The sequence below is a fragment of the Gossypium arboreum genome, chromosome 13 (genome assembly GCF_025698485.1).
Source record: "Gossypium arboreum isolate Shixiya-1 chromosome 13, ASM2569848v2, whole genome shotgun sequence".
NCBI lineage: Eukaryota > Viridiplantae > Streptophyta > Magnoliopsida > Malvales > Malvaceae > Gossypium > Gossypium arboreum.
In genome coordinates, this window is record NC_069082.1 from 1,593,459 (window position 1) to 1,614,432 (window position 20,974).

A 20,974-nucleotide genomic window follows, 5' to 3' on the forward strand; every position below is an offset into this window, starting at 1 on the left:
AGTAAAGGTAATTAAATGATTTAATAATAAAAGTACAAAAATAATAATTGGTTGAAAAAAATTGGTAATAGACTTCTTTGACAAATATTTAGACCAAAGTCGAAACAAGTTTATCTGAATATTACTCTTAACTCGAATAAAATATTAAGTATACGTGTGATTATATAAGGATATAACTGTCATAACTCACAACAAGAGTCATTTCAATGTCCTCAGTTGAAAACTTCATTTTTTCCCCACCAATTAATCATGTGTTTTTTTTCTTTTTTTTTTTTGTCATCATCAATCCAAAATTACTGCTTTATCGACTATCAATCTTGCAGGGGCATAATAACGTAATCTTAAGATTTCCAAGATTGCTTCTCTATCAATCATCGATTTTACGAGGGTATGACAACATAATTTTAGGATTTGAAATATTTCAAATAAAGTTGTTATTATCTTTATATTAATTTTAAATTATTGTATAACCTAATCGTAAGCTTGTATCACCTTTTCATCTTATCCCCTCTAAATTGGAAGGTATATTTAATCTAATTGACTGAAGTTCGAATTCTAGAGTTATTATTGTTGGTAGGGATTTATTTGAATATCACTCAACTTGAATATGAGAAATCTTAGATTTGTAAAACGGACGAGAACACCAATAATTTTTAATTATACCAAAAAAATTATGCATAATGATTTATTTGCCCCTTCAACTTTATAAAAATTTAAAAATTTTAACTTTTACAGAAATTAATTAATTGTTGACATGGCATAAATGTGACAATTCACGTGTATACCATATTAGCAAAGTTAAAATACATTAACTTTTCCATTCATTTTAGTGTGAATTAACAAACAATTCAAGTTTAAGGGATAAAAGATGCGAAGAATTAAATAGAGGGCCAAAATAATTTTTTTTATAAAATTGAAGGGTCAAATAAGTCATTATATCAAAAATTTGTTCACTTTGTGTTACAAATGAAACATAATCTTAGGTAAAAATAAATCGTTGGTAAAATTTGAATTTCGATCACCGTTAAATTTTGTCAACTTGGACATATTTATTAACATGGAAAGTGCTTAAAATTTTTCCATTAACATGTGATATATTAAGTTGGCAAAATTTTAAGAATATGTCAAGTTGAAAAACATGATACGATACGTGTTATTAGAAAAAAATTACGAAATACATTATATAAATGATTGCCAAGCTATGGTTAAGTTTTTGTTTTTTCCACATTAACTATTAAATGTTATAATAGGGTCACCCACGTTATGAGGTTCTACATTTTGTTCACTCATTCGTTAACTATCATTAATTAGTGTTCATTTATGTTGTTTATCTAATAAATTAATAGCCTCGACCATTGAATTAAAATTTTAAATACAAAATAATAAATAAATTTTAACTTTCTAAATATAAAGTTAAAATATGTTGTTAGTCCTTGTACTTTGATAAAAAATTGAGATCTAATATTTATACTTAAAAATTAAGTCCTCCAACTATTTTGATTTAAAAAATTTAGTCCAATCATTAAAATTTTTTTAAATTGACGTGCTGATTATGTTGTTCTCACATGACATGTCACATGATTGACGAAAGCTAAACATGTTAAGTTAATAAATTTTAGTTGAGACTATCGAAAATAATAATGATTGAATTAGGATTTTTTATATTGAAAAAGTAAGTTTTAAAGTGCATGGACTAAACATCAAATTTTATAAAAGTATAGGGACTGATATAATAAATAAATCACAAATTACATTAAAAAAACGACAATTTATTACCCAAAATTTAATTGCTAAATTGAACCTAAACTACAATCCAAAGGTTCAAAGTGATAAAGCCAAAGAAAGAAAACCTTGGAACACTCCCAAATTAGACACTCACTCGCTTCATGTTGGCGCGTGAATCAACGTCACTTTCATTTTTCATTTCCCTCTCTTAGACTTCCTCGAATCATCACCACTCTGATCATAAAATCTTTTAACCAAATACGAAGAAGAAAGGTTTTATATCTGTTTTAGCGTAAACCGTACGAGTTCCGATGGCTCAATTGACTCAGGCCGAGGTGTACTCACCTCGGTCGTTACAAGTATGGAGAGCGCTTTTGAACTGGTTGGCTTTTTTCTATCAGATCTTTGCTCAAATCATCAGAGCCGTCGGTCAATATCCTTTGCTTTCTTCTTCTTCGTCGTCGTCGATCACTTCGACTTCAACGCACCGTTTTAAGCCCTTGCCTGTTGTTGACTCTACTCGAACCGAGTCTCCCGCTACGGTCGAGATCGCTGCCGTTTTGGACTCACCTGATGAAGACCGCATCGAAAAACTCACGGTATGATTTTATTTTATTTTTCAAAATTTCCCCAAAATAGGGGTTTTCAATTATGTTCGATAAATAGTTAGCTTTGTTGAACTTAATTTCTTTGAAGTTGTTACGTATTTTCTTAAGGAAATGAAAACATTGTCATAGACTTGGACTTATAGTTCTACTTAGTTTAATTTAAACATGAATAATAAATAGGGAATTTAAGCAATTTAAAATTTTGGGTTATTAGTATTACTTTGAGAGATGCAGAAATTAATGGAACTGAAATGAACACTGGAATTAACTTGAGCCAATTCAATTGGGTTGATAACTTGTAAGTTTCAACTATATTATCCGAACTCGAGGTGAGTGCCAGATACAGCTATGCATTTAATATATATATGCTCATTTGAATATGTTTACATAAATGTCGAACTTAGATACTTTAGAAAATAAAGAGTCTGATTATATGGTAGATCAACTAATTTGGGAATTGAATCAAATGCACGGATAGTTAATATAAAAATATGTTACATGTAGGTCTACAATTTTATTAATGGTTAAGTTCTGTTAAGAAGTAAGGATTTCAAACAGGTGAAAGTGAAAATTAAAAATAAATGAAGCGTATCATGGATATTATTGTTGTTTGTGTGGTGTATTGTTATTGTCGATGTTCTAACTAGGTCTGGTTCATGCTCCTGCAGGTAGTTCTTGACTTGGATGAAACTCTAGTATGTGCATACGAGACATCTAGTCTGCCTCCTTCCCTTCATAATCAAGCAATGGATGCTGGATTAAAGTGGTTTGAGCTGGAATGTGTATCTTCGGACAAGGTTTGATATGAATAATTATTTGATTCTCTATTTTAAATGATGGTTGTTGTCATTTGGATGCTTTGATCTTTGAAGGAATGTGAAGGAAAGCCTAAGATCAATTATGTTACGGTGTTTGAGCGCCCAGGGTTGCAAGATTTCCTAAATCAACTAAGTGAATTTGCTGAACTTGTACTATTTACCGCTGGCCTTGAAGGTTTGCTGATATCAACACATTGTTTCGTTTTCAACTTATTACCCAATTTTCTTCTTATGTTTCTCCCCGCCACTATCTCATGACTTTTAATGGCTACCCACAGGCTATGCTAGACCACTTGTTGACAGAATTGATGCTGAAAACCGGTTTAGTCTTCGACTCTATAGGCCTTCTACAGTTAGCACGTAAGTATGCTTCCTATCCATGCTCCATTTATAATCTTCCAGCCTACTCTCTCTGTGATTTCTAGATGGAAAATGACGGAACCTTTTCATCTTTTGTGTTACACATTTCTTGCCTTTTGTATTATACTGAAGCTGGTTCTTTCTATTTCACTGCCTATTATCTGCCTGCTCTTCTATTAATCCTATGTTAAATGGATCTTAATCATGATTACTTAGAGAAAAGGGGGGGGGGGACTCGTCTTCCTGTGAAATCCATGAATAAGGGCCAAAATCTGTCTTTATTTTAGACTGTCTTGAATCCAAAGCTGGTTCTTAGTTTAATGCATAAATTCCCTTTTTTTCCATTTTATCTTGTTGTAAGATGAAATAAAATTTATAGGCAATTTAGATCTCCAAAATGGAAATGGAAATTCCTTTTGAGTTCTGTATAGAATTTCATGAGTTCATTTTTTGGAGCTGATGTTAGTGACTTGATCTTTTCAGTTTTGCTTGATAAAATTTAGGAAATCATTATTATGTCGTTACATTTTCTATCTGAAATATAAAGGGTGTATTTAGGCAGCATATTTGAGCTTAGATGCCAACACGCTTTTTGCCAAGCTTAGATGCCTTAGAGCAAATTTGAGCTTCCTTAATGTTTGATGCGTAAGCAAGTGATTACATGTCAAGTTTGATCGAAGACTTTGTTGTTTCATCTGGTAAATTTTACTTCTGACGTAAACAGGGAGTACCGGGAGCATGTGAAAGACCTCACCTGCATATTTAAGGATTTATGCCGAACTGTTATTGTCGACAACAATCCTTTCAGTTTCCTGTTGCAACCGGTAAATGGGATTCCATGCATTCCGTTTTCTGCTGGGCAGCCACATGATACACAGGTACCATCACGATTTGCATTAAGCTAAATCTGTTACCCTTATATGATATCAGTTTGTCTTTGATGTTTGTTTACTTACTACTTCTAAATCTGGTTTATGTTGAAAAGCTTCTCGGTGTCCTCCTTCCACTTCTCAAGCACCTTTCTCAGGAAAAAGATGTGAGACCAGTTCTTTATGATAGGTTCCGCATGCCTGAATGGTTTCAGAAACAGGGTATCCCCTCTTCTTGTTGGTCACTGTAGGAAAAAGATAGTAGGCAATGCCTTAGGTTCTTCTGGGTACTTTTCGTGCAAGCCTCTTATCTTCCAAAGGCAGCATCTTATCATAGGATTCATGATCTTTGTGTATAACATTTGAATTCTAGAGGTGTCTATGAATGCCATCAGAGACCTGCAAAAGGATGAATGTGATGATATCACTTATTTGATTAGGTAAACCTTTTATTGTATTTAGATGAAGATCTGCCAAAAAATTCTTGATTCTTAGTGTAACTTTGTTTATAAGCTTTGCGATTCTGTTGGATGTTTATGCATCTTTGGGAATTTTGTAAATGTGTTCTCAATCAATGATTATTTGCTGTTTACACATAATTTACCATGTTGATTTCTATACTACTTTCTACAATATGCCATGGTTGTGAGGCTGTTAGTGACTGATTGCATTGTTAGATTTTGATCTCTTATTGTTTCCTACCTATTACAGTTTGTAGATGCTTGTTTTTGGTTGCTAGCACTTCTATCAATAGTAGTTCTAGAAAATATCATTCTCTGCAGGATTATCTCTTGGGAACAGCTTTCCGTACTAAAAAAGTTGGAGAAGTAATCTTGGGAACAAAACTATGTTGGGAACAACTAACCTTCGAATAATATTATGTTGAGAACGCATTGGAGCTAACCCTGGAAGGTTGACAGGATTCCTAGATTGCTCCAAAATTGGGATCTCCCAAGCTTGAAAGCTCAAAAGATCAGAATAAAGGCATTGTTAAAGGAATACACTTCTTTAACTTTTCTCTTAAATACAAATGTTCTGTTTCCTAGTTAAAGAAAATGGTAAACTACATTAGTAGTCACCTAGCTATGGTTTTTTTTTTTCATTTTTTGGCCACACCACTATGAAAAATTACAACATAGTCATCCACTATTTAATTTTGTTTTTTTTGGTTATCCAATTATCTTAGATTTTTAGATGTTTTCATTTTTATGTTAGCCAGTAGGTGACAGAAAAAGACAAATTTGAATAGTTGGGTGACCAAAAAGGAAATTTACTAATAATTGAATGACCATTTTATAACTTTTCATAATTAGATGACCAAAAAAAAAATAATTGAGTAACCTCTATCGTAGTTTACCCTAAACAAAAAATACAATTGTATTTGAACATACAAGTAACACATTGTTTACCAGAGATAATAAATTTCGTAATTGTACTTTCTTAGAAACACGTTCACTAATTTCTCTCAATATCACTGCTTTAGCATGTTGACTCCCACTTTCCTTCCTCTATAATTATTCATTAATAACTTCGTTTTGGGTCTATAAATAGAGGTTTGAATGTTTCATTTAGAGACTTTTGATCTTTTATAGCATTTTAAAATTCTCTCTGTAGTTTTTTCTCTATTACTGTTACAACCGTCACAGCTTTCATTGTCTTTGACTGTTTATTGCTTCTATCATCACCACTTGCTATCGTACTTATTTTTTAAGGTTTGCTTCGATTTTCTTCTCCATCATCTTTTCACAGTTAGATTGTAACGTCTCTTCACTTTAACAAAAGAATCCTTACACAATTTTATCTATATCTATATCTATATAGCATCACTTGACTTAATGACTCAATGTATTAAGTTTGGTGTCACTTAACTCATTGCATATGTTGTGTATCATGGAACTGGAATCAGCAGGACAATTTGAGCAATGGCCACATGAATGAGAGATGGTTTGTCTGTTCAGTTTTTGTACACTTTTAGCTGATAATAATTGTTTGCAAATTGAATACAATTAGGTAGCCCAGCAGCCCCACAGGAACCTATGCTATCACACAGACTTTCTACTCACATTTTCTCATTTATTTCCTTTTCAGAAAAGGGTTGAGGTCTGTCAAGACAAAATCCTACCACTTGTTTTTTTTTTTGATTGGTACCTCTTGTTAACTGTTCGCATTTCTGAGTTTCAATCTTCCTTTTTTTCCAACAGGACAGTGTGGTTAAGCTGTAATGAGATTAATTTGGGAACATCTCACATGGTCATGGGGGGAAGAGGAATCATTTTGAGAAAAAAAAGACAGAAACCCATTATTCCAATCTCTAAATAAAACTTAATTAGGTAAAAGCATCATGAAGGTGCTTGTATTAGGAGTGAAATTACATTTTGTTCACTTTATTAAAAAATAGATAAATTAGTCCTTTATATTAGATCAAACAGCTTATTGATCCTTTTGTTAAAAATTTCATCTATTTATACTAGTAAAAATTGATCCTCGTACACAGCATGAGATACACATGGCATGCCACATGTCACTATCTAGTTTTCTAGTCAACCGCATCAATTTTTAATAGTACAAATGGATGAAAATTTTAATACAAATTACCAATTTGCTCTCTAATCTACTAAACAGAGACTAATTTGCCTATTTTTTTAGTAGATGGGGTAAAATGTAGTATGACTCCTAATACAATGGCTTCCTTGATACTTTTACCAACTAAATTATATTATTTATTTGTACGTTTTTTTTAATTTAATAAGTTACGGATTAAATCAGAGATCGATCTAACTTCAGAAATTTAATAATATAATCTACTTTTCAAGAGACGTGGTTCTCTCCCAACATCTTGGAGCTAAGCTCAACTAGCACATTAAAATATACGTCGTATCCTATACGCAAGACATTATTAGCCAATGCTCCACTAGATGGTTATCAAACTCCAATCAGATGATAACACATGACAGCTGGTAAGTAAGCCAAATAAATGTTACAAACTTTTCCTTCGGCTTCCAAATGGTATGAATTCCCTTTCTACTTCTTGCTAATTAGATGCATTTTTCGAACGGGTTATAGCTGGATTCTAAAATATGTTTTAGGTCAAGATTGAAGCTCATTCCATTCAAATAATTTGTTTTATTATTAAAAATAATAAAATACTAACAATATAATTTTAGATTGATATTAATATTTTATAATTAAATTTATATACAAATACCTTAAAAATAATTTAACGTGATGGACCAATTTAAAGTAAGAAACCATTATTCAAATTAAACAAAACAAACCAATTTATTGAACCGGTAGGCTACCCAATAATAAAGGATGAAATAATAAAGTCAAAGAAATATATATATATATATATATATATATATATATGTATAACCTAAATCTCAACAATCAATTAAATAAAGGATTAAATCACAACTTGATGCAAATTGAGAGATCCAATAATAAAATTTCCATTTTAAAAAGACACGGGATTGTCTCCTAATATCTTAGAGTTTAGCTTGTCTAACACATTAAGATTCATGTTAGATTCGACATTCAAGACAACCTAACCTAGATCTTAACAATCAATTAAATCAATGATCAAATTGGAGATTAATCTGACTTAAGAGACCCATTAATAAAATTCAATTCTTTAAAAGACACATTGTTGTCTCTCAACATCTTAGAGCTATGCTCACCTAGCATGTTAACATTCGTGTCATACTCGACACTCAAGGCAACCTAATCTAGATCTCAACAATCAATTAAATCAAAAATCAAATCGAAACTCGATCTAATTAAAGAGATCCAATAATAAAATTCACACTTTAAAAAAACACGTAATTGTCTCCCAACATCTCGAAACTGAGCTCACTTTTTAAAGATCCATATCGAATTCAACACTCAAAGCATTGCCTGCCCATTCTCTACTAAACAATGATCAAATTCCAACCAAATGACAGACGGGGATACTTTTAATTTGGATTATAAAAGTGGATCACACATAAACAATAGATGTGTTTATTTGGAATGCATTACCTAAAAATCAATGTCGGTGTCTTCGTGAAAAACAACTATGATTACCTTTAAGAGGTATAGGGCCCTATTTATAATCAATTGCTTTTGTTGCATTTGGCTACCTTCTGTTACACTCAAAACCAATAACAATATTATGCTTTTTAGTCAACTTACCTCATCATGTTGAAAATGGGTCTTCAACTCTCAATTTCTTCCTTTTCTATTGAATGAACTGCCAATATGGAATGACCTCTTTCATCATGTTTGATGTGCTTATATTATGTACACATTTTCTTTTACTGATTTGATAATTGAATCGGATCAGATCGATTATTTTTTGATTTAGGGGAAATTATTAAATCAGTTAAAATAAATTTTTTAAATTTTTTAATAATTTATAAAATTGAACCGATAAATTAATAATCTAATCGATTTGACTACTGATCCAATTGTAAAAACCTTACACCAAATCATAATTGCATTCTTAAAAGACACTAATCCCAAGCAAAGGGATATTAAGAAATTCTATAAAAGCATCAAAAAGTAAAGTCAAACACGATAAAACAAATAAAAAGTTTACAAGACGGAAAGATAGAAAAAAAACAAAAAGAGGCAAAGTGATATAAGTAGTGGCAGAGCTAGAAAATTTTTATTTGGGGGTTAGAATTAAATTGTATATTTTTAAGATAATAAAAATATAATTTCATCATTTTAATATACTACATCTTTATAATTTTTAAAGGATAGATTAAATTTTATTATTTTGAGAGGGTTAAAGTGCAATTTTATCATTACTAATTTAAAATTTTATAAATTATAAAGGGTCTAAATGAAATTTTTTCCATTTAAAGGGGGCTGGTGCCTCTACTTGTCCCCCTTAGCTTCGACACTAGTCATATAAGGCATCGATTCAAATATGATTTATCTTAAAATCATGACTTGAATTGGCCTCTTCCATAATGGTATCGTTCAGTATTAATCGTTTCAATAACAAACTTAAACAACAAACTCTAAAATTATCATAATAAATTAATATATATTTAAAATTTGCTAGTAAGTACTTTAATATATATATATATTTAATGTTAATTAATGTATAATTTAAAATAGAATTGTTATTGTAAGAAATTATTATATAGAATAACAAATAATATTTTATGCTTCTCATTACTAAAATCAAATATCTAATAGAATCTTAATGATTTATCAAATGGTTGAAATTTAGTTACAATATTACATAAATTTTTATACTTTTTATAAAATTAAAATTTAATCCTTCTATTTTTGAATTTTAAAATTTAGATTCAATTGTTAACACTGTTAAATTAAAATTTATTACATATCGGTTATATAACTCTTGAATGAATATTTTTAATTTTAAATTATTATATAAATAAATTTAATAATATTAACAGTTAAACACTTAATTTTAAAAATAAAAATAAAATTTAAATTTACTTTTTTTTTCTTTTCTTTTTTATCATAAGTGGAGGACAATTTGAAAGTTGATAATCATTTAATCTCCCAAAACACCCATGTTTCACATCAAATCATCATACCTTTTTTATTTGGTGAAAATCATGACATCTTGTCCATAAGTGGATTAAATAATTATTATGTGAATAACATTTTGAAGCCATTTTTCTTCTTCTTCTTCTTCCCCATGTTTTACAACTATTTCCCTTTTGATTTACAAATTCAATACTATTGAGGAAGTGTTTGTTCATATGTCCATTTCCTAATTTAAGTTTAGGGTTTAAAATTGAAAAATAATTACCCAAAATTTAGCCATTAAATTAAGTTTAGGGATTTTATAATCTTTTAAAAAATGTATGCCTAAGGCAAAAAAAAAAAAAAGCACAATTTGGTCTAAATTAGGTAACATGTGGACAACACTTTCAATAAGAATATGTTTATTAATTATAATAAGATTTTTAAAAAATTAGAATTTAATTATTATATTTTTTATTTTTAAGAATTTAACGGTTTAATACTATTAAATTCAGATTATGAAAGTAGAAAAATAAAAGACTAAATTTCAAAAATTTAAAAAATTCAAGGACTTATGGTATATTTTAACGTTATTATGAGGCATGTGTTATTCACCGCGGAGGCGCGTAAACGATGTCCCATTTTGTAGTAGTGTTGCTTACCTAAGGCGAATAAGCCAGCGTAGCGCGTTTGCTTTATATTAATCTTCCACCTCACCAAACTTGTTCGATCCAAAATTAGTATTTTATTTATTTAATTTTATATAAAAAGAATGGATAAGAATTAGTTTAATTGAGTATTTAAATATCAATTGTAACAATAATGGAGGTATCGGTTCGGGTGTACTTAAATACGTATTTTCTTTTGATTTAAAAATTAAGAGGAGTTATCGATTGAGTTTTAATTCAATTGACATGAGTATTGTTGCCAAAACAGAAAGATTATGGGTTCGAGTATGCTGAAACGTATTATCCTCCAATTTATGGGTTGAGAAGGGTTATAGGTAATTCTAGACATTATATCAACAAAAGCATTATAAAATACTAGAAATTTTATTACATGCATATGTTCGTGGAAACCATGTATTTAGAATATAAAGGTGTTTATTATTAAAAATAATTAAATAATTTTTTTGTAAAAGTTCAAAAACTGTGATTTTTATAAGATTAGATATGAAAAATTAGTTGCAAAATTCTTGGATTTTCCTTTCCGTAAGATCTTTTTATATTAAATTTAAAAAAAGTTTGAAAATTTTATAATTATTGTTAAGAAAAATTTTAAAATATCAAAATGAATTTTTAACCATAGCTTAGGGATCAAATTAACCATTAACCTTTGAATTAAGGTGCAACACTACTTTTTAAATGGAAATTAAACCGTCGAGTGACAAAAATATAATAATATTAATGACTATCACGTAACTAATTTTAAAAAGTATATAATTTTAAAACAAACAAGTATATAATTTTTTAGATAAAAAAATTATGATTTTATTGTTTTAGGCAAACTTAGACTCTTTTGGATGGTCGATACATTTACTTATGATTAATGTAAAAACAACGATGGTGATGAGGTTAGATAACTGAAAGTAAACGCTAATTCAAGGGAGCCCTTAGTTATATATATATTTTGTTAATAATATCTGGGATTTTAAAAAGATTTAGAAACCAAATCTAAAAATACAATTTGGGTTTTCAATATCTTATATTTTCATAAAATCTTCCAATTCAAGTGGATCTAAAGAAAATAAAAAGATCTTCTTAAAAATAAAAAAATTATTAGTAAATTTATATTTTAATCACTTGACTTTAAAAATTACAAAATGATCATTAAATTACTAATATATTTTCATCTAAGTCATTGCGATATTAAAATCGCTACTTCAACTTTCTTCTTTGATATTTGCCACTGATCGTTGATCAACTTTAATTTAATGTAAGTTCTTTTAACTCATCAATGGGTATTGATCCATCGCATTGATCATTTAATCGTTACTTAACAATCTAGTGACTTAAATAAAACCTTTCGAATAGTTTAATGATTAAATAAACATTTTCGAATAATTTAATAATCATTTTGTAAATTTTTAAAGTTGGGTGATTAAAATCGTAAATTAATAATTTAGCGAGAAAAACAAAAAGAGAAAGAAATCTTTAATTATAAGTTAATATGGAATAAAAGGAAAATTAATAAAATCCTCAACAGAAAAAATAAAAATGGCGGTTACATTTCATTTAATTCAATTTTCTCTGATACCAAACACGGCCTTCTTTTCCCTTTCTTCTTAAGACGCTCTTAAACTATTTTACAAATGAAGCTGATGACGGACGGAAACGCCATTTCTTCCGCCGTCAAGCTTGATTGTTTTAAATGACGAAACCATTCTCCCCTTTCCTTTTCGCCGTTAGTTTCTTCACCGTTATCTCCTTCCCGCCGTTAACCCATGCTCTGGGTTCTGGTTCAACGTTCGCCGTCGCTTACGCCACCGCCACCGTATGCGCCATCGTAGCAGCCCAACCATCTCAGCGCATTGTCTGTTACCGCGCCGGCAACGCTTCCTCGTTTGCGGTTTCCGTCCTCCCTAACATCTCTTACTCCACCGTCGCTGGTGGCCGAACGATCATTTGCGCCGTCCGTTCCAATGGTAACAGCCTCCTGTGCTGGGAAACAAACGACCCAACATTTCCAGTTAAACGCTTGTACTACAACGATACCTTTTTGCTAAAATCCCTCGCAATCGGCGACGGAAAGATTTGCGCAACGTCGACGAATGCGACGTCATCTGTATCTTGCTGGAGACCCATCGGAAATAATGGAAATAACAAGGATGAGTTACCCAATGCTAATTACACCATGGGTAAAATCACATCCGGGTTTGGGTTTTCATGTGGGATCGTTTTGAGTGAAAACAACAGGGTTTCTTGTTGGGGAAGTAACTCAATAGGCAAAACCATTGAAGAACAATTTGGGAACATGTCAATTTCAAATATCGAAGCTGGGTTTTCCCATGTTTGTGGAGTGAACTCAGTTGGTGATTTGCTTTGTAAAGGAGATAACTCAAATGGCCAATTAAATGTTCCTTTAAACAAAGGTTTAACTTTTGTTTCTGGGTTAGCTCTTGGTGATGGTTTTAGTTGTGCAATAAGGAGATCAAATGGTACAGTTGTGTGTTGGGGTTCCATGAATGAATCCGCCATTGAAGGTATCGAGATGGAATCCGTTGTTGCAGGTTTAAATTTTACTTGTGGATTAACCACTAGGGATTTCTCCATTGTTTGTTGGGGTCCTGGATGGCCTTTAAGCAATGGGTCAGCTTCAAATTCTTCTCTAATGGAGTTGCCTTTTGGAGCTGAGATTTTACCAGGGCCTTGTCTTCAATCTTCTTGTAATGAGTGTGGATTATATCCTCAATCAAGCAGGCTTTGTTTTGGCAATGGTAACATTTGTAAACCTTCACCCTGTTTCAATTTCACCACTCCATCACCGCCATTACCGGCGTCACCTCCACTTCCAGTGGTTACGACGCAGTCCTCTACGTTGAGGAGAGGGTTATTGGCTTTTGTCATAGTTGGATCAGTAGGAGGTTTTATGGGGATTTGTAGTATTATTTACTGTTTATGGACTGGTGTTTGTTGTGGTAGAAAGAAAGTACATAACTCTGTTCAACCAAGAATCACAAGAGTTGGTTCTAATGGTGGTCCAGGATCAAACAACAGTTCTTTATCCAGGTCATTTACTATTAGACGCCATAGCTCAAGAGCAATGAAACGTCAAAGAAGTGGAACATCATCCAAACATGCTGATAGAGCTGAAGAATTCACCTTATCTGAACTTGCTGCTGCCACAAATGATTTCTCACCCGAAAACAAGATCGGTGCTGGGAGTTTCGGTATCGTTTACAAAGGTAAGTTATGGGATGGTCGCGAGGTAGCCATTAAACGAGGCGAAACAGGTCAAAAAACCAAGAAATTCCAAGAGAAAGAGACTGCATTTGAATCAGAATTGGCATTTTTATCAAGGCTTCATCATAAACATTTGGTTAGGCTTGTTGGGTATTGTGATGAAAAAGATGAAAGGCTTTTGGTTTATGAATACATGAAGAATGGTGCTGTTCATGATCATTTACATGATAAGAACAATGTTGTGAAAACTAGTAGTTTGATCAATTCTTGGAAAATGAGGATCAAAATCGCTTTGGATGCAGCTCGAGGGATCGAATATCTTCACAACTATGCAGTTCCACCTATAATCCATAGAGATATAAAGTCATCCAACATCTTACTTGATATGAATTGGACAGCAAGAGTTTCAGATTTCGGACTTTCACTCATGGATCCAGAATCTGACCACAATTACAAGCCGACGAAGGCCGTCGGAACAGTCGGTTACATAGACCCCGAGTACTATGGCTTAAATGTATTAACAACAAAGAGCGATGTTTATGGACTTGGAGTTGTAATGCTAGAACTACTTACAGGAAAGAGAGCTATATTCAAGAATGATGACAATGGTGGTACCCCAATAAGCTTAGTGGATTATGCAGTGCCTGCAATTATGGCAGGTGAATTGGTTAAGGTTTTGGACCAAAGGGTTGGACCACCAGAGCTTAATGAAACTGAAGCAGTGGAACTAATGGCATATACTGCAATGCATTGTGTGAATTCTGAAGGTAAAGAAAGACCTATAATTGGTGACATTGTTTCTAATTTGGAAAGGGCATTCAATGTCTGTGATGGTAGCCATGGCAGTATCTCTAGTGGTGCATTTTCATTTGTTTCAGATTGAAATTTTTTCCTCCTTTTTTTGTTTTTCCATCAATGATTTATCTAGATACACATCATTTTGTAGTGTAAAGATTTTTCATTTTTTTAGGGATTTTGTGAACATTGAAAGCAAAGGATAAGAGATTAGATGGTTTAATCTTGTTATTGTTTTGGATTCAACTTTGATCATTTGGGTCCATTTCACACTAAAAAGCTAAAAAGATTAAGACTCCGATTTGAAATTCTTGAATGGGTTAATATAACTTTTAGTATTTGAACTCGATAATTAAGTTCACTTTGGTCTTTGAATTTCACAATTAAGTCTATTTTGGTCATTGAATTCGGATTTAATCTAAATTTGTTAAGTGAATTAAGTTGAGGGACTAAAAAGTAACCCCTTCTTGACTTGCATGAGGTTTTGAAGTTGTTTAAATTTTGTCAAAACCCATTAACTAAAATGGTCCAACAAACACAATGAAAACTGGGTCCATGCATTGGACACATGTTCTTTAAAATATCAGGGAAGTTTTAATTTTAAAGGAAATTGACTTTGAATTTAGAAAGGAAAAAAGGATATGGTTTAACTGGAGTTTGGTCAATACAATTATGAAAAATTATTGAATTATGCCGGTGACCTACCTCTTCCTTTTCCCCATATTTTATGTGGAAAGTGTTCTCAAAATCAACAAAAATGTGTGGTGGAAATAATGTATGAAACTATGTTTTCAACTCTGCTTATTGATGCTGATCGATAAGGTATTCAAACGGTTAACCGAATTAAATTAGTATTAAATAAATTAGTTGAATTAAATTTTTTTCAAAAAATTTAACCGAACAGAAATTTATATGTTTTTTTTTTTAGTTAAAACAAGTATAAACATATTTTAAAAATGATAATGTTCACTTGACTAAATTATCTAAATTAAAACTACATATGATTTGTATTATTAATTATTAAGTTCAGTTAATTACCCGATTTCAAATCGAATTAACGATAACCGAACTTTCAAAAAATCATTAATTGACCTCTAATAAAATTAGATTGCTTAATCGACCAATTAACCAAATTAGATCTGTTCAGTCAGTTAATTTGGTTTTAACCGAAATTTGAACACCCCACTGATTGAGTCTTTAACTCGATTAGCATGGACATTATTGTTAATATAGGAAGATGCCGATTTGATTGCGTTGAAACATATTATCTCCTATTTATGGATTGAAGATAGGTTATAAATAATTTTATACATTGTATAAAAAAGAACAGATATGATCAGAACTTATAATAAGATTATTAAAAGAGAACTCTATTGATTGATAAAAACAACTCATCCATGTTTAGTCAATGGAAGGTTTTTTATTATAGGAAATGTGTGAATAAGGATTTTTTTGGTTTTCAATGTGTTGAAATGTTTTTCAACTGCTTGATTTTGATTGTGGCAAGTTTTGTTTTTGATTATTACCATTCTAATAAACTCTAAAATTAAATTTCAATCTTGTGATTCTTTGTTGTCAAAAGTCTATCAAGAACCTTGTTATTCTATTAAAATTTACTTTGGATTATTTTTTATACCTAACAAATTTACACATGATTTGATTTGACCTATAAAAAACTTGATTATTTTAAAAAATTCATATATTTTTGAATTATCGTTTGGTTAAAAAGAATAGATTTAACGTATTTTTCAGCCATACGAGAGTTAAAAATATATGCTTTTTTAGGATGGTTGGATTTTTTATGAGTTGCGTCAGATCATTAGTAAGTTATTGATAATTTAAATAAGATATAGCATACCTAAAATAACTTGTTAATCATGTCATGATTTGAATAAATTTTTAATGTATAGAGACTAATTAGAATAATTTTTAGTAAAGGGATTAAAATAAACTTCACATAAAAGTGTAGGGACTCCTATTAAATTTTTACTTTTCTAAATTTATTTATATTTAATGATTTTAAATAATAAAATAGGAAATAATTAGTATAATAATATTTCTTCATGGGCCTTCTTGTTGGTGTCAAGAATTTGATTCATCACTCTTGTAATCAATTATTTATTTAATTTCATAAGTTATATATTTTGAGGAATATAAAATATTTAGACTATTTAAGAACTTCAAAAATAAAATTTTAATTTATTGGTCTTGACTCACCCGTTTGGTATAGATTTGAATTGTGTTACCGTTGTATCCATCTCTACTATTACATCAATTTTTTAATATAACAAATTCGATATAAAAATTATTAAAATTTTGTTATAATCACAAATTACAATATTTAATACAAAATTTCAGAGCACAGAATAATCGAAATTATTGATTAAGTATGAGATGAGATCCAAATATAATATTTATATTAGTCCTTTCAAATATGATGACTTCGAGATTTGAACTCAATTCAAACACGTATAAAGAAAATACTCACTATCACTTCTTAGTAAGGTCGATGCTATTATATCTGATTTGCATTTCATGCAAAGATCAAGAGTAGGTTTAGGTCCGACTTAAAAAATGGGTCTAAAATTTTGTTCAAGCTTGATCCAAATAAAAAATGCTAAACTTGAGCTCAGCCCGACCTGTAATAAATTTCGATATTATTATATATATAAATTTTAAAAATATAATAAATTAAATATATTAAAAAATTAAATTAAATATTCCTAACAAATTAAAAATACATTAATTATACTTAAATTACACTAATATAGTTGTAACTTATCAATCAAATAGTAGCAAAATTAACAATAAAAAAGAGTTATACAATATCCAATCAATAATAAAATAGTAACAATATAATAGTAAAATAGCTGTAAAACCACAACAAAACATCAACAAATAGCGGAATAAAATTTTTTTAGCAAAATTTGGGGTGAGGTCAAACCAAAAAATCTTACCCAAGACCTGACCCGTTTAGAAAATGGGCCATATTTTTTTGTTTAAATCTATTTTTTGAATTTATATTTTTGTCTAAATCTTTTTACTTTTCAGACGAAACTTCAAGACTAGGTGGATGATGGACCCATGATGATTGTCTAGAAGGGAATGCAAAAGTAATAAGAAACTCACACTTGAACACAACAGCAGGATATGTATAACAATTAATTGCAAATTTCATCCCTAACATTTCAATTTTTTTTGCAATTAAGCCCTAATGCTTTTTTTTTTTGTTCTATACCCAATTAACCAGCTGTCTGTACCAAGTTTGTCAGCTATACCAAAACTAAGACCCAAAAAATTCCAGGTGCCTATAAAAGGTGCCCGAAGTGCCTATACCAGATGCTTATATACCAAAAAATATATTCCCCAAAACAGTGTAACACGAAAAAGATCCAACAAAATAATGCATGATATAATGCAATATTCACTTCTTGGGTGCAACAGATTCTTGAGTGCCAATCTCATCTCCAGTTGCCTTTCTCTTCTTGTTCGAGGACTGTGCATCAGATGAATTATTTAGTTCATAAATGCCTCTCCTTGTGCTGATCCCAGACTATAACAAAAGAAGACAAATGTCAGACCGCAAGATTGGTGGCTTACAAATTATTGTAATAAAATGTCATCACTTACAGGGAATGTTTACTCTCCAGTATTCAAATTGGTGTAGAGACCAATGCCTTGAAATCTACTTGGTCTTCTTCCTCTGTTAGGTCTGGCTGCAGTTGTAGGCTTCTTTCCCTTCACTTTGTCAGCAATTGCAGAAGGGTTTTGAGGTGTCTCTGAAGTAGCTGGAGTATCTGCACAATGAGTTGTAGTCTGTTGCAAAGAACTGCAATTAATTTTAAACTTAAACAGTACTAGTAAGGAAAGGAATGACTAAAATTGCATAAATAAACTATAAAATACCTGAGTAGTTGATAATTTCTTTCGAGGGCATTTCCTTTTGTTATGCCCGAGCAGTCCATGATTTCTATAGTTCATAACTAATCCTCTCATACTCGGCTATCCAGGTCTAAACTTCTGTGGTTCATCCTTGGCCCTTCTCTTATTTTTCTTGGGCCTTCTAGGCACAACTCTCCCCATTGGAGGCATAATAGTCTTCATCCCAGTTCCCTTCCACTCATGTGACCCCATTGATAGGCTGCAATGCATACTGATATGCATTCAAGTAAGTTTCCATGTGGTAGTGTAGTCATTTGGCTCTTTACCAATGTGCCATATGGCACATGTATGTGAGCATGGACTTCATTTTGCAACCTCAAAAGTACATTTTTTAAAATGAATTATATCTCAATTTATCAACCATTATCTAATCTATTTAAATTTTCAGTACTTAATCTTTCAACACTTATTTCTAAGGCACATAACTTTTTAATTTATCAAACAACACTTTATTCAATTTTTTTCATTTATTAACCCAATAGACTAATAATGAGTCACTCACATGTCTGCCAAATTCCTCATGTTCCTTATTTCTCTGGCCTTTTCTTTTGTCTCCAAGCTTGTTGATTCAATTCATGAAGAAAAACACTAACTAAATTTTCATGAAAAATTCAAGTAAAAACTCTTCTCTCTCTCTCTCTTCTACTCCATTTTCCCCTCTCTCTCTCTATATATAGCAAAAGAATGAATTTTCTTTTTCCCTAGATTTTCCACACTTTTCATCATTTATTCATTTATTTAATTATTAAATAAATTATTACAATTTAATATTTTAAAATATAATTTAATGTCTTATATTAATGCCATCAATAATGTCTTTTTTTTCAAATTTAAAATTTAAAAAACCTTTAATGACAAAATGACTAAATTACCCTTTAAAATTTCTTTTGTCATATTTAATACATAAAAGGTTAAATAGTCATTTCACTCATTTATTTGACATATAACATACATATGTGTCATTATGCAATTATTATTTATGTTGATATTATTTTTCCATGGTATAATTACAATTTAATAAATTTTCTCTTAATGACAACTACACTATAAGTCCCTATAATTTCTTGGCAATTACAATTTATTCTATACCCTGATTTTTATTTTGTAAATATCAATATATTTTCAACATTATTATTATATACAATGATTAATTAATTTTCCACCATTTATTTTATGGTCAAATTAAATTTTAGTTCTTGTACTTTTACAAAAGTTCTATTTTAGTCATTTATGATAATTCTCTTTTCATACCTATTTTTATGTACTTAATTGATCTCTATGATTACTATTTGATTAATATCCTCAATTCTTGAGAATTTGTTACTCTTGATATACTATTATTACTTTTTATCAAACATTTCGGGGTTATACTCCCATTTTGTTGGAACAACTTTTTGAGTTTTCTCGTTAATAGATTTAATGAATACTCTCATTTTTGCTTTTCAAAAAGAATAGTTTGATCCATATAAGAGTGGTGGTTGAGTAGTTGATCCTTTGGCCTTCATTGTTTCCATTTGAACTTATTAGACACAGAATCTAAGCGTTATGACCATGGTATCTGAAACAAGAAGAAAACTTTGCACACAAAGATTTTTAAAGAATTCGGGCTTAACCTAAGTTTGTGAATCTTAGCTTAGAGAACTAACCCACTAGGTCAACACAATACAAGAATAATAATTTAAGTCCAACATTTTCACGCTCAAGTTGTAACCTCACCTTTACACATCTAAGTGTAGTCCTCACTATCTACTCGCTTAATCATTGAGTTAGTAATGTTGATGAACTCCCTTGCTATCCTTATCTTTAATTTTAAACATGTATTATATATTTTTTATTCAAAATAGCCCTCTTTAACTTCAAATCCTTCTTAAATACATAAGATAAACTAATACAATGATTTAGTTAAAATTTGCCAACTAAAACATTGTTGTGGTTGCCATTGGTAGCACATGTCAAAACACAACTTTTAACCTTAACTCCATCAAACATGAGTAATTTAAGGTTTTTCTTTTTGAAAATTTATTCACATATTTGAAGGATTAACATTTATATCTAATATCAAAAAGAGTTAAATATATTTCGGTCTTGAACTTGTCAATTTGGACTTAGTTAGTCCCTAAACTTGTCTCCTGTCAACCAAGTTGGTACATTAACACTAACACTATTAGTTTGTGATGATGTGGCACTGCTAACCAATTTGGTGGTATTAAGTAGTAGCCTCTCAATACGCCAAATGAAAAAACATAAATTAAAAATATATATTTCACATTTGGAATGAATCTGGACAAACTATTTGTCCAAGTTCATTCTAGATGTGTTTTTGTAATTTATATATATTTAATTTCTTTTCTAAAATATCAAATTTTTAGATTATTATTTTTGAAAAATATATAAAATATATAAATATATAAATATATATAAAAATATATAAAACGTATAATTTTATAAAAGTATGTATTATAAAAATT

General features: G+C 30.3%; 2 protein-coding genes across 2 annotated transcripts; both read left to right on the plus strand.

Annotated features, from left to right (window-relative positions):
* The first annotated feature begins 1,796 nt into the window (after positions 1-1,796).
* Positions 1,797-4,979, plus strand: LOC108461749 (uncharacterized). Its single transcript, XM_017761679.2, has 6 exons — positions 1,797-2,324; positions 3,002-3,130; positions 3,206-3,326; positions 3,430-3,511; positions 4,236-4,389; positions 4,497-4,979. Exons 1-6 carry the CDS (start codon positions 2,037-2,039, stop codon positions 4,629-4,631), a joined length of 909 nt encoding a protein of 302 aa, XP_017617168.1. The 5' UTR covers positions 1,797-2,036; the 3' UTR covers positions 4,632-4,979.
* A 7,056-nt stretch (positions 4,980-12,035) lies between these two features.
* On the plus strand, positions 12,036-14,787 carry LOC108463039 (putative serine/threonine-protein kinase-like protein CCR3). Its single transcript, XM_017762978.2, has one exon. It carries the CDS (start codon positions 12,238-12,240, stop codon positions 14,650-14,652), a length of 2,415 nt encoding a protein of 804 aa, XP_017618467.1. The 5' UTR covers positions 12,036-12,237; the 3' UTR covers positions 14,653-14,787.
* The last annotated feature ends 6,187 nt before the right edge of the window (positions 14,788-20,974 follow it).

Bases quoted from the DNA above. Each gene is read 5' to 3' on its own strand.
- LOC108461749 (XM_017761679.2), top strand. From the start codon at position 2,037: ATGGCTCAATTGACTCAGGCCGAGGTGTACTCACCTCGGTCGTTACAA. The intron at 3,131-3,205 runs GTTTGATATGAA...TGATCTTTGAAG, and splicing joins AATGTGTATCTTCGGACAAG to GAATGTGAAGGAAAGCCTAA. The intron at 4,390-4,496 runs GTACCATCACGA...TATGTTGAAAAG, and splicing joins GGCAGCCACATGATACACAG to CTTCTCGGTGTCCTCCTTCC.
- LOC108463039 (XM_017762978.2), top strand. From the start codon at position 12,238: ATGACGAAACCATTCTCCCCTTTCCTTTTCGCCGTTAGTTTCTTCACC.